The following is a 12715-nucleotide window of genomic DNA, read 5'->3' as shown; positions in this document are numbered from 1 at the left end:
ATTTTATACTATTGACAGTTATATTTAAATTTCACTTTGTTACTGTTGCTTTTGGATTTTGTAGTGATGTATAAAAGTGCTGATTTATGTGGATTCATTTTGTATCCTGCTTCTTTGCTAAAGTTGTAGATTATTTCTAATAGTTTTTTAGTTGATTCTCTAGGGTTCTCTAAATATACCACCATATCATCTGCAAAGAATGATAATTTGGTTTCCTCATTATTTACACTAATTCCTTTCATCTCTTTTTCTTTTCTTATTGCCAAAGCTAGCATTTCTAATACAATATTGCATAGTAATGGTGATAGTGGGCAACCTTGTTTCACCCTTGATCTTATTGGGAATGGTTCCAGCTTATCCCCATTACATATGATGCTTGCTGATGGTTTTTAATCATGAACCTATTTTGATCTTACCGTGGTATATAGTGTTAAGTGTGAGTCCATGCCTAGTTTCTGCTATACTGGTTTCCAATTTTCCCTGCAGTTTTTGTCAAATAGTGAATTCTTATCCCAAAAGCTGGAGTCTTTGGGTTTGTCAAATACTAGATTACTATAGTCATTGATTATTTTGTCCTGTGAAGCTAACCTATTCCACTGATTAGCTAGTCTATTTCTTAGCCAGTACCAAATGGTTTTGATGACCACTGCTTTATAATATATTTTAGATCTGGTACAGCTAGGCCACCATCATTTACTTTTTTTTTTCCCCATTAATTCCCTTGAAATTCTTGACCTTTTGTTCTTCCAGATGATTTTTGTTATTTTTCTAGGTCAATAAAATAGCTTCTTGAGAGTTTGTAATAACATTAATAATGTTATTTTAAGGAAAAGTCCATTTATTCCTATACTCTCTAGTGTTTTTAATAGGAATGATGTTGGAATTTATCAAATGCTTTTTCTGCATCTATTGAGATAAGCATATGGTTTTTGTTAATTTGGTTATTGATATAGTTAATTATGCTAGTAGTTTTTCTAATATTGAACCAGCCTTGCATTCCTGCTGTAAATCCTACTTGGTCATGGTGTATTATCCTGGTGATGACTTTCTGTATTATCTTTGCTAATATTTTATTTAATATTTTTGCATCAATATTCATTAGGGAGATTGGTCTATAATTTTCTTTTTCTGTTTTCAACCTACCTGGTTTAGTTATCAGTATGACATGTCTGTGTCATAAAAAATATAAAATATAGTTTACAATATAGTTTATATAATATTAAAGTTAATTGTTCTTTAAATGTTTAGTAGAATTCACATGTAAATCTATCTGGTCCTGGAGATTTTTTCCAAGGGAGTTGATTAATAGGTTGTTCTATTTCTTTTTCTAAAATGGGACTATTTTAAGTAAATTTATTTCCTTTTCTATTAATCTGGGCAATCTGTATTTTTGTAAGTATTCCTTCATTTCACTTAAATTATCAAATTTATTGGCATAAAGTTGAGCAAAGTAACTCTTAATTATTGCTCTAATTTCCTCTTCATTGGTGGAAAGTTCCCCCTTTTCGTTTTTGAGACTAACAATTTAAATTTCCTTTCCATTTTCTAATTAACTAAAGGTTTATCTATTGTGTTGGTTTTTTCATAACACCAATTCTTAGTTTTATTTACTAATTCAATAGTTTTTTTTACTTTCGATGTTATTAATCTCTCCTTTTATTTTTAGAATTTCAAGTTTGGTATTTGATTGGAAGTTTTTAATTTGTTCTTTTTCTAGCTTTTTAAGCTGCAAACCCAATTCATTGATCTTCTCTCTATTTTATGCAAGTAAGCATCTAAAGATATAAAATTTCCCCTTGTTGAAAACATCTTCACAGTTAAAGGTTCTGATAAAGGTCTCATTTCCAAAATATATAGAGAACTAACTCAAATTTATAAGAAATCAAGCCATTCTCCAATTGATAAATGGTCAAAGGATATGAACAGACAATTTTCAGGTGATGAAATTGAAACTATTACCACTCATATGAAAGAGTGTTCCAAATCACTATTGATCAGAGAAATGCAAATTAAGACAACTCTGAGATACCACTACACACCTGTCAGATTGGCTAAGATGACAGGAAAAAATAATGATGAATATTGGAGGGGATGCGGGAAAACTGGGACACTGATGCATTGTTGGTAGAGTTGTGAACGAATCCAACCATTCTGGAGAGTAATCTGGAATTATGCCCAAAAAGTTATCAAACTGTGCATACCCTTTGATCCAGCAGTGTTACTTCTGGGCTTATAACCCAAAGAAATACTAAAGAAGGGAAAGGGACCTGTATGTGCCAAAATGTTTGTGGCAGCCCTGTTTGTAGTGGCTAGAAACTGGGAATTAAATGGATGCCCATCAATTGGAGAATGGCTGGGTAAATTGTGATATATGAATGTTATGGAATATTATTTTTCTATAAGAAATGACAGCATGATGAATACAGAGAGGCTTGGAGAGACTTACATGAACTGATGCTAAGTGAAATAAGCAGAACCAGGAGATCATTATACACTTTAACAAAAATATTGTATGAGGATGTATTCTGATGGAAGTGGAATTCTTTGACAAAGAGACGTAACTCAGTTTCAATTGATAAATGATTGACAGAAGCAGCTACATCCAAAGAAAGAACACTGGGAAATGAATGTAAACTATTTGCATTTTTGGTTTTTTTCCGGGTTATTTTTACATTCTGAATCCAATTCTCCCTGTGCAACAAGATAACTGTTCAGTTCTGCAAACATATATTGTGTCTAGGATATACTGTAACATATCTAACATATATAGGACTGCTTGCCATCTAGGGGAGGGGGTGGAGAGAGGGAGGAGAAAAATCGGAACAGAAGCGAGTGCAAGGGATATTGTTGTAAAAAAAATTACCCTGGCATGGATTCTGTCAATATAAAGTTATTATAAACTAAACTAAAAAATATATATAAAAAAATTTCCCCTCGTTTCTGCTTTGGCTGCATCCCATAAATTTTGGTTTGTTGTCTCATTATTGTCATTCTCTTGGAGGAAATTATTGTGTTTAAGATTTGCTGTTTCACCATTCATTCCTTAGGATGAGATTGTTTAGTTTCCAATTACTTTTTTGGTCTGTTTCCTCCTAGCCTTTTATTGAATGTAATTTTTATTGCGTCATCATCTGAAAAAAAATGCTTTACTTTTTTTTGACTTGCTGCATTTGATTTTTTTCCCCTGAGGCAATTGGGGTCTAACTGACACAGTTAGAAAGTGTTAAGTGTCTGAGGCCAGATTTGAACTCGGGTCCTCCTGACTTCAGGGTCAGTACTCTAATTACTGCACCACCCAGCTGCCCCTCTGCATTTGAGTTTGAGGTCTTTATGTCCAAATACATGGTCAGTTTTTTAATAGGTTACCTGAACTGCTGAGAAGAAAGTGTATTCCTTTCTGTCTCCATTCAATTTTCTTCAAAGATCTATCATACATAACTTTCTATTTACCTCCTTAACTTCTTACTTATTTTGTGGTTCAATTTATTTAATTCTGAGAGAGCAAGGTTGAGATCCCCCACTATTATAGTTTTGCTGTCTATTTCTTCTTGCAGTTCTCTTAACTTATCCTTTAGGAATTTAGATGTTATACCACTTGGTGCATATATGTTTAGTATTGATATTGCTTCATTATCTGTGGTACTCTTTAGCAAGATATAGTTTCCTTCTTTAATTAGATCAATTTTTGCTTTTGCTTGATCTGAGATCAGGATGGCTACCCCTGCTTTTTTTACTTCATTTGAAGCATAATAGATTTTGCTCCAGCCTTTTGCCTTTACTCTGTGTGTATCTCTCTGCTTTAAATGTGTTTCTTGTAAACAACATATTGTAGAATTTTGGCTTGTAATTCAGTCTTCTATCTGCTTCTGCTTTATGGGAGAGTTTACCCCATTCACCTTTATGCTTAAGACTACTACTTGTGTGTTTCCTGTTAATCCCAAATTATACTTTTATCTTTCCTTTTCCCCTTTCCCTCTTCCCCAGTATTTTACTTATGAGCACCACTTGCCTCCAACAACTTTTCCCCTTTAGAATATCTCCCCCTTTTAAAATCCTATCCCTTATACCTTTCCCCCTACTGTGTTTCTGTTTTTCCTTCTATTTAGCCTCCCCCTTCCCTTTTTGCTTTTCCCCTCCCACTTTTCAATAAGGTGAGAGAAGTTTCTCTGTAAACCAAATATGTCTAATATTTCCTCTTTGAGCCAAATCTGATGAGAGTAAGATTCACACAATGTTCATCCCCCTTTCTGTTTTCCCTCAAATATAATAGGTTTCTTTTGTCTCTTCGTGAGATGTAATTTCCCTCATTTTACCTCCACTTTCCCCTTTTTCCAGTATAATCCCCTTTTCACCTCTAGTTTGTTTTTATATTATAATAATAAAATCAAATTATACATGTACTTTCTATGTATACTCATAACAGAAATATAGTTCTCAAGAGTTCTTTTCTTTTTATCTTCTTATGCTTCTCTTGAGTTGTATATTTAGAGGTCAAATTTTTTGTTTAGCTCTGGTCTTTTCATCAGAAATAAATGGAATTCACCTTTTCATTCAATGTCCATCTTTCCTTGGAAGAAAATGCTCAGTGTAGTGGGGTAATTTATTCTTGGCTGTATTCCAAGTTCCTTTGCCTTTCAGAATATCAGATTCCAAGCCCTTGGATCCTTTAAGGTGGAAGCTCTTAGGTCCTGGGTAATCCTTATTGTGGCTCCTTGGTATTTGAATTGTTTTTTTCTGGCTGCTTGTAATATTTTTTCCTTGGTCCAATAGTTCTGAAATTTAGCTGTGATATTCCTTGGATTTTTAATTTTGGGATCTCTTTCAGGTGGTGTTTGGTGAATTCTTTCAATGGGCTATTTTACCTTCTGATTCTATGACATCCTTGCAGTTTTCTTTGATGACTATGAAAAATAGTGTCTAGGCTCTTTTTTTCATCATGGTTTTCAGGAAGTCCAATAATCCTTAGATTGTCTTTCCTGGATCTGTTTTCCAGGTTAGTTGTTTCCCCAAATAAGTACTTACATTTTTTTAGATTTTTTTTTCTTTTTTCTTTTTTCTTTTTTTTGGTTTTGCTTGACTTATTCTTAATGTCTCATTGAGTCATTCATTTCCATTTGTTCACTTCTGATTTTTAGTAAATTACTTTCTTCATTTACTTTTTTTTTACTTCTTTTTGTATTTGTCCAATTGAATTTTTAAATGAGTTCTTTTGTTCTATATATATATTTTTTCCATTTCACAGATTTTGTTTTTCAAGGAGTTTTTCTCTTTTTCCATTTTGTCAACTCTATTTTTTAAGGAATTATATGCTTCCAAGTTCGGTGCTTAATTTACTGTTTACTAGAGGACTTCAATAACCTAGTTATCTAGATTTATCTATATCAGTATCCTAGATATCTAGGTATCAGTATTGATGTAGTGATAATCCTTCAAATACTCTAACTTCCCAATTCTTTAATCTGTTTAACTTCCATGACCCATTCCTCTTCTCTACCTCATACCCTTGATTGTTCTTACCAGTAAGTGCTCCTCATCCATGATTAAGAACTTTAAAATTTCTTTATCAAACACTCTAATATTCCATCTCTCCCTGTGCCTTTCTCCTCTCAAATCTATTTTTTGTTCTTTCCACAACCTATAATATTTCTACCTCTCAGTATTTTGCAAAGCCCATCACCTCTGTTTTGAGTACTCTTCTCCTTTTCCATTCTTGACCCATTTGTAAATCAATTCAGCTCTGCACTATTCCTTATTTTCAAATTCCATCCTATCAGTATTCATTCCTGGCTAAGTCCCAACGCTTCTTGACTTCCACTTCTATTTATCTGTTGCTAACAATTTCAATTTTGCTAACTAAATACCCCACAAACTTTTGCTGTCTAATGTCAAGTAGGCCCTCATGGCAGTAAGGCAATCTTTTCATTTCCTTTCCCCCACCAATTGAATCTTTATCTCACAACCCAAAGAGACTATTCCAAACTCCAGGCTCACTGTATCACAGGTATCACTGTATGAGGCTCTCATAGACTATAAAATGCAACAAAAAACAACTTGTAATAGGATTAAAAAGGACATAGTTACTAAATAAATTCAAATAAAATATTATCTTCCTCCTCCATTTCTATATTCATGATCAAAATTAACAATATTTGATCAGAAAGGCATCCTTTTTCAGTACAATAGAAATTTTGCTAAAACAAAAAGGTAATCTCCAGGGCACAGATCCATGGGATTACAAAAATTGAGTTAGAAGGTGCCTTGGTGGTCATCTAGGCCAATCTATACAGGAAACAATTTCTTACTATAACCTAACTTACAGGTGATCATCCAGTTTCTTGTAGAAGCCCTCCAAGAAAAAGAAACCCAGTACTTCTCAAAGTAGCCCATTGTACTTTTGGACAACTCTAATTGTTAAGAATTTTTTCAAATTTGAATTTGTTTCTTTGCAACCCAATAGGATCAAATAAAACAAGGTATATCCCTATTCTATATGATAGTCCTTCAAATTCTTGAAGATAGATATTATGCTCGATTCTTTTCTCCACACTAAACATGCCTATTTACTTCAACTCATATTTTTAAATCATAGATTCAAGGTGCTTCACCATCTTGTTTGCCTTCCTCTATTTAATTTATTAATACAGTTATTAGATTGTGGCTCTTACAGCTGAATACAATAACTCTATATGTGGTCAGGGCAAGGCAGGACTTATTCAGACCCTTTAGATTCTTATAAATGTAGTACAAGATTATATTACCTTTTTTGATGCCCAGATTACAATGCTGACTCCTATTGAGCTTTCAGTCTACTAAAACATTCAAGTCTTTTTCTGAACTACTGCTACCTACATGTATGATTTTATAGTTACTGAATTTCATTATAGATTTATTCTAATGGTCTAGTCTCAATATCCTTTTTAATCCAGCAGATAAACTGTTCCTTCCAATAATAAGTAATGTGAAAATCTAATAATCAGAGCATCTGTGTCTCTATCTGAAGATGCCTTCTTTTTCTAGCCTTAGCCTTTTGAATCAATTAAATTCAAAATTCAAAAGATGACATTCTTAATTCCTTGGGAATTTATACCTGTCAATATCAAATAAGTGCTACCTTTATCAGAATCTGTAATCCTCCAACAGTGCTCCCAATCAACAATAACAATAATAACAAAAATAACAACAATAATAGCATTTATATAGTGTTTACTATGTGCTAGACATTGTGCTGTGTGTTTTATAAATTTCTCATTTGATCTTCCCAACAATTCTGCAAAGTAGGTGTTGTTAATGACCTCATTTTATAGTTAAGGAACCTTCAGTGATTAAGTGTCTGAGACTAGGTTTGATTTCAGGGCATCCTGATTCCAAGTATAATGTGCTATTGCAATGTCTAGTTGCCTTTTACTTAATACTGTATTGTTAAAAAATAATAATAACAAACAAACAAAAAGTTTATCTGCCTAAAAGCTTCCTCTTTTCTCCCTCTCCTTACCTGACAACTCAGCACTTAGCACCGTGCCTAGCAGATATAGGAGCTTAGTAAATTGATTCCCCACATCTTTTACTTCTCTTGAGAAGATGGTCCTTTTACTCCCCCAGGCCAGCTCATCTTCATTTCTATCTCTTATAATCTCTGATTTCCTTAAAAAATCAGCTCAAGCAACACTTTCTATGAAAAGCTTTTCCTGGTATATTCTCTCCCCAACAACCTTGAATTTTGTGTAAATATTTGTTTCTGTGCTAAAATTTAAGCTCATTGAGGTTTGTATGAGGTTAAGTGAGGTTAAGCTCACTTATATGTTTGTATCCTAAGCAAAGTGCTTGGCACATTGTAAGTGCTTAATAAACGCCTCTTAATACCCTTATCAAGTCTTTGAAATTCTTGCAGGGATTTATTAGAGTAGCTCCTCCCTCACTTTGGGATTCATATTGTATCACATTTGAAAACTTAATTTATGAAATAGAAAGTGATGTTATATGTTGTTAAAAGTTCTTTAAAATTTTTTGTTTTGCTTTTAATTTTCTTTAATTATTTTGAACTTGACAAACAATAACAAAAATGAACGTTTCTATATACAAATAACAGAAAATAATATTGTATATAAACCCATGAATTTTTATTATGTACAGCTTGTTTTCTTAAAGTATGTTTTAAATATAATGTGGTAGTACTTCAGTACTCTGCTTGTCTGTGACCTCTTCCGAATTTCTACTATCTTCTCTTTATTTTAAAAATATTCCATTGTTGATTGTTATATTTCTAGAGCTTTATGGCTTTGATGTTCTCATTGATTCAAGCCTGAAACCATGGTTGCTGGAAGTGAATCTCTCTCCTTCTTTGGCATGGTAAGTAAATACTATCACTAAGTGAAGGATACACATATTCATCTAGTAACACCAAAATAGTTTTTGTCTTTTGTAGCAGGCTGAACTCTGAAAAAGTGTATTTGAGTCTAAGACAGCAGGGGCTTGTAGTTAAGTACCTACTTTGTGTGAGATGGTGGTTCTCTAAGCACATACTTGATATAATGTAATGATGTGGCCAATGTAGTTGGCGTATACTTAGGGTAATGTGGTGATGTGATGTTCTACAGCTGCATCCAGTGTAGTGTGGTGATGTAGTGGTGCTGGGGTATTTAAAGGGAGTCCCAGGAACAGAAGGCTCTCTCTCAGCCACAGCGTTTAGCAGCAGCTCTCAGCCACAGAAGACTTCAGACTCTCCAGATTCCAGACTCCATCTTGGACCACCGCATGGCGACTGTCCTATCTCCTTCACTTCTCCACCCTATGACCAAGGACTTTGCCTAATCCTGGGGTCCTCTAGAGAGCTAGTCCAGACATTACAGTCTTTTTTTATTACTAGAGAATAAGATCCTCCTCTCTCCCCAACATTTTCCTTGTGTTCTTTTCTAAGCATTAAAGATAGAAATTAGTGGAAGCTTTAGACTTGGAGTATATATATTTAGTACAGCTCTGGAAATTATAGTACTTTATCTACGTTGTCATCAATATTTATTGAGTAAACTTTTTTTTAAAATAGAAGCTAGTATATATTCTGTTTCTCTCCAAAGTATAATAAATACTTTGTTCATTGTTTGAGGCCACTTTTCTGACTATTAAGTCAGTCAATTAAAAGTATAGCATTAGTAATAACAAGCCTCCTTTCCTTAGTCCATATCCTACCTATCCAATTCTAACAATTTTAAGTAATCTCACATGGGAGACTTCTTTATTCAATAGTTTTCTGGCTGACTGCTTGTTTTGAAGAAAGGGAGAAATATCAGTGGAATAACAGATAAAAGTCTGCTTAAGATTTCTATAACCAGAACACTTAGTTAACTGTGAGCTTCATTGAATTATTGGGAAACCCTAACTATTATACTGAAAACCATCCAGATGCAGTACTCCACGAAGGTAGATATTGGTAATATGCTATTTAATGAAATTGAGTCAGATTAGTGTTGTACAGTAAGTTTTTCTCTGTCATTAGTAAGATAAAGGGGAAATAACTTAAAGAAATTTTTGTACTGAGCCTGCTCTTTAGAGAAGGTATATACCACTAGACTTGAGTACCTTTAGCTGGATTTCTCTTTTCCTTTCTTTTCATAATGACATTTTCTTTTCTGGGGCTTACCTTGTACCTTTATTTTCTGAGAGGTCTGATCTGTTAGAATCCATTGGAGATATTCTTTGAAAAAAATCTGATTCTTTAAATTAATTGGTAAGTTAATCATTTCTCTCTCTTTTTTTTTTTTTTTTTTGTCATTTTTTATTTTCTTTATTTTCTTTCTTCATTTCTAGTGATGCACCTTTGGACCTAAAGATTAAAGCCAGTATGATTTCAGATATGTTCACTGTTGTAGGTAAGTGTCTTTTTTTGGAATTTAACACATTATTAAAATTAGCCTGAATTTGCATTTTGTTCAGTATTGGTGAAGTGTCAGTTTGGCCAATTTTCTTGGAAGAAGTACTAAGAAATGATATTTTCAGGGAAGTGAGAGAAAGTGTTCTTATCTGTTTTGTCTCCCAATTTCCCTAGTTTTCTTTTGTCCTAGATGAAATAATCGATTCATTGAAAGAAATCTTTTCTTAAAAGTCTTTTTTTTTTTTTAAACATCAGTGTTGCTTCTCCAGTGACTGACCCCCCTTCTCATTCTCCATCCTATTTGGATTCTCCATTGCAATAAAGAAATACATTTAAGTCAAACTAATAAAGATATTGACAATATCTGACAATATGTACTTCATCTACACCTGTGGTCTCCATCCTCTGTAAAAGGCATATTTCTATGTGATTCTTGCAGTACAGTGGAAAGATGCACTAGAGTTAGAGGCCTTGGTTCAGATTCTATCTCTGACACTTTACTGGATGACCTTGAACAGATCAGTGCACCTCTCTTTGCCACAGTTTCCTCATTAGTAAAAGAAGAATGTGAGACTAGATGGCTTCTGTGGTCCCTGATAGCTTTTAGATTTATAATTCTATGATGTCACGATTGGTCACTGTATTGATCAGAGTTCACATGTCTTTCAGTGATGTTTTGCTTTGTCTTACTGTGATTGTGGTTTAAATTGTTGTTCTGATTCTACTTACTTTGCTCTGTATCAGTTTATTCATATCAAAGCCTTCTTAATATAAAGAAAACTGGATACATTTTCATTGAAACAATCCCTATTGGTCTTAACATGATGTCTTCTCCAGTAGCTAAAATTGAAGGTATTGCTGTGAAAATAAACACACAACAACAACAATAACAAAACCTTTTTTAAAAAAGAGAAGTTAAGAAAATACCAAAGGAATATATATACTCTCAGGTCGATAGACTGTGGTATATTAGTCAATAGTTCATTACACAGAACATTTCAGGTAGATCCATACTTAGGACACTATTGAATTAAAGGACTCAGTTACTCTGTTCTCCTTGGAAGAAAAACTGCTTCTCTTCAGGAGGTAAGTAGACATTAGCCAGTGCTTGATTTCTCAAGCCATAAATAAGATATAGTGACCGCCGAACATCTTACCTGCCTTATAGATTTTTTCAAACTTTCCCAATGAAAGAATTCTTTTCTAGTCGATATTCAACAGAATTCTTAAAACAGCATTTGTTTTTACTAATGTGTATGCAGCTATGGGTTTGTTTGCGTCGGCGTCATTACTCTCAAGTTCATCAGCTTAAATATCTTTTTCTTACTAAGAATGACTTGTATAACCAAAAGAGTTGGATCTGGTCCCTTATATTTATAATGGTTTCAAATTTTAGCATAATTGAAGGTAGAGACCTTTGGGATGCTTTTGCCTGGGTAGGATATTGGCAAGGAAACTTGGTTAGTACTACAAAGGTAAAACTAGACCTGCAGATTTCCTGGAAAATGGCAGGCTCTAATATTGCCCATTCCTTATTCAGGATTTGTGTGCCAAGACTCTTCTCAACGGTCATCAACCAGGCCAATTTATCCTACATTTGAGCCTTCCAGGCGAAATCCCTTCCAGAAAAGTCAGGTAAGCAAATTCAGAAGCTGGGAGCCTCTAGGAGAACCACAGAGAACTGACTGATTTAAACTAGCTTAAAAGCCAAATGTATAAGCTTAGACAGTGTGTACTGTCAGGGTACCTGCTGAAGAAGACTGCACCATGGGACTCTAGTATGAACATAGATAGATAGCTAAGATTCAGTTACATTCAGCCTGGGCAAATAGCTTATGCTGTCAATCAAAATTTTCCCCTTTCTTTTTTGCTTTGTCTCCCCTTCTTTTTGCTTTCTTCCCCCTCTTCCCCCCCTTTTTTTCTTTTCTTCTATCTCAGATTGCTATCCATATAATTTGGACACAAAAAGGAAGATTACATACTAATTTCCAGTGGCTGTATTGTTAAGTATTTTATGATCTGCGTTTTGTTTTCATGAACCAAACAAAAGAAATACAGATGAAAAGTATCCAATAAGTGGGTCTTCTTAACAGTATCCATGAAACATTACCTTAAATGAAATAGAGTCTAAATCCTCTTGGATATTTCTCTGCTATTGTCTGATTATCCTTTCTTCAGAATAGCCTTTCTGTTCCAGCCGCGCCAATCATCTTGTCATTCTTCTCATACCACTTGTTGGTTTTCACTTAATGCTTTTATTTGTATCATATATATCATATCATCTAGAGGTCTCATCCTCTCTTCTCTGCTCATCTGGATTGATTGTATACCTGACTCAAAATTCATCTTCCTTTAAAAAGCATCTTTAATTAAGCCACCTCATTTTGATGATTCCTTTGCTTTGCTTCTAAGCAGCATTTCTTTTCTCTTTTTTTATTATTTTATACTCCTGGTTTGTTGCTTTATTATTCTTTGTAACTGATTTACTAGATTGGAAGATTTCTGCAGGTAGAACTGTGCCTTGTCTCTTTCCTTTATATTTGCCCATACCATATAGAATAATCATCTGCACTGATAAAATAGGTCTGACAGAATGTTACTTATTAGAACACATAAAGCCTTTTCTTGTAAAAAATACCTAAATTTTTTCAGGTATTCTCTTCTTTGAGAGATGTCTTTTTGGAAGAAAATTTAAACTTGGAGCCTGGTTTTTAATTGATTAGTGGATCATCATTTTTTTTTAAAGGGAGAATTAGAGTATTTTTAACCTGATAATACTAAAGTTTATAACAATTAAGTTATATGCTGCTTCTTCGAACCATTACTTCTGTCATGTTAATGTAAATAGCA

At 33.6% G+C, this 12715-nt stretch overlaps 1 protein-coding gene across 10 annotated transcripts in view; it reads left to right on the top strand.

Annotated features, from left to right (window-relative positions):
• Positions 1–12715, top strand: part of TTLL5 (tubulin tyrosine ligase like 5) — a 392042-nt gene that overhangs the window by 76268 nt on the left and 303059 nt on the right. For all 10 annotated transcript variants that reach the window (XM_051977559.1, XM_051977558.1, XM_051977560.1 and 7 more), the window contains exons 13-15: positions 8265–8346; positions 9802–9863; positions 11406–11500. In XM_051977559.1, the coding sequence (XP_051833519.1) occupies positions 8265–8346; positions 9802–9863; positions 11406–11500 (239 nt within the window). The remainder of the gene's footprint in view (positions 1–8264; positions 8347–9801; positions 9864–11405; positions 11501–12715) is intronic.

This window comes from Antechinus flavipes, chromosome 2, assembly GCF_016432865.1.
Source record: "Antechinus flavipes isolate AdamAnt ecotype Samford, QLD, Australia chromosome 2, AdamAnt_v2, whole genome shotgun sequence".
Taxonomy (NCBI): domain Eukaryota; kingdom Metazoa; phylum Chordata; class Mammalia; order Dasyuromorphia; family Dasyuridae; genus Antechinus; species Antechinus flavipes.
The sequence above is the reverse complement of the archived record's forward strand: the minus strand, read 5'-3'. Positions and strand labels throughout refer to the sequence as shown.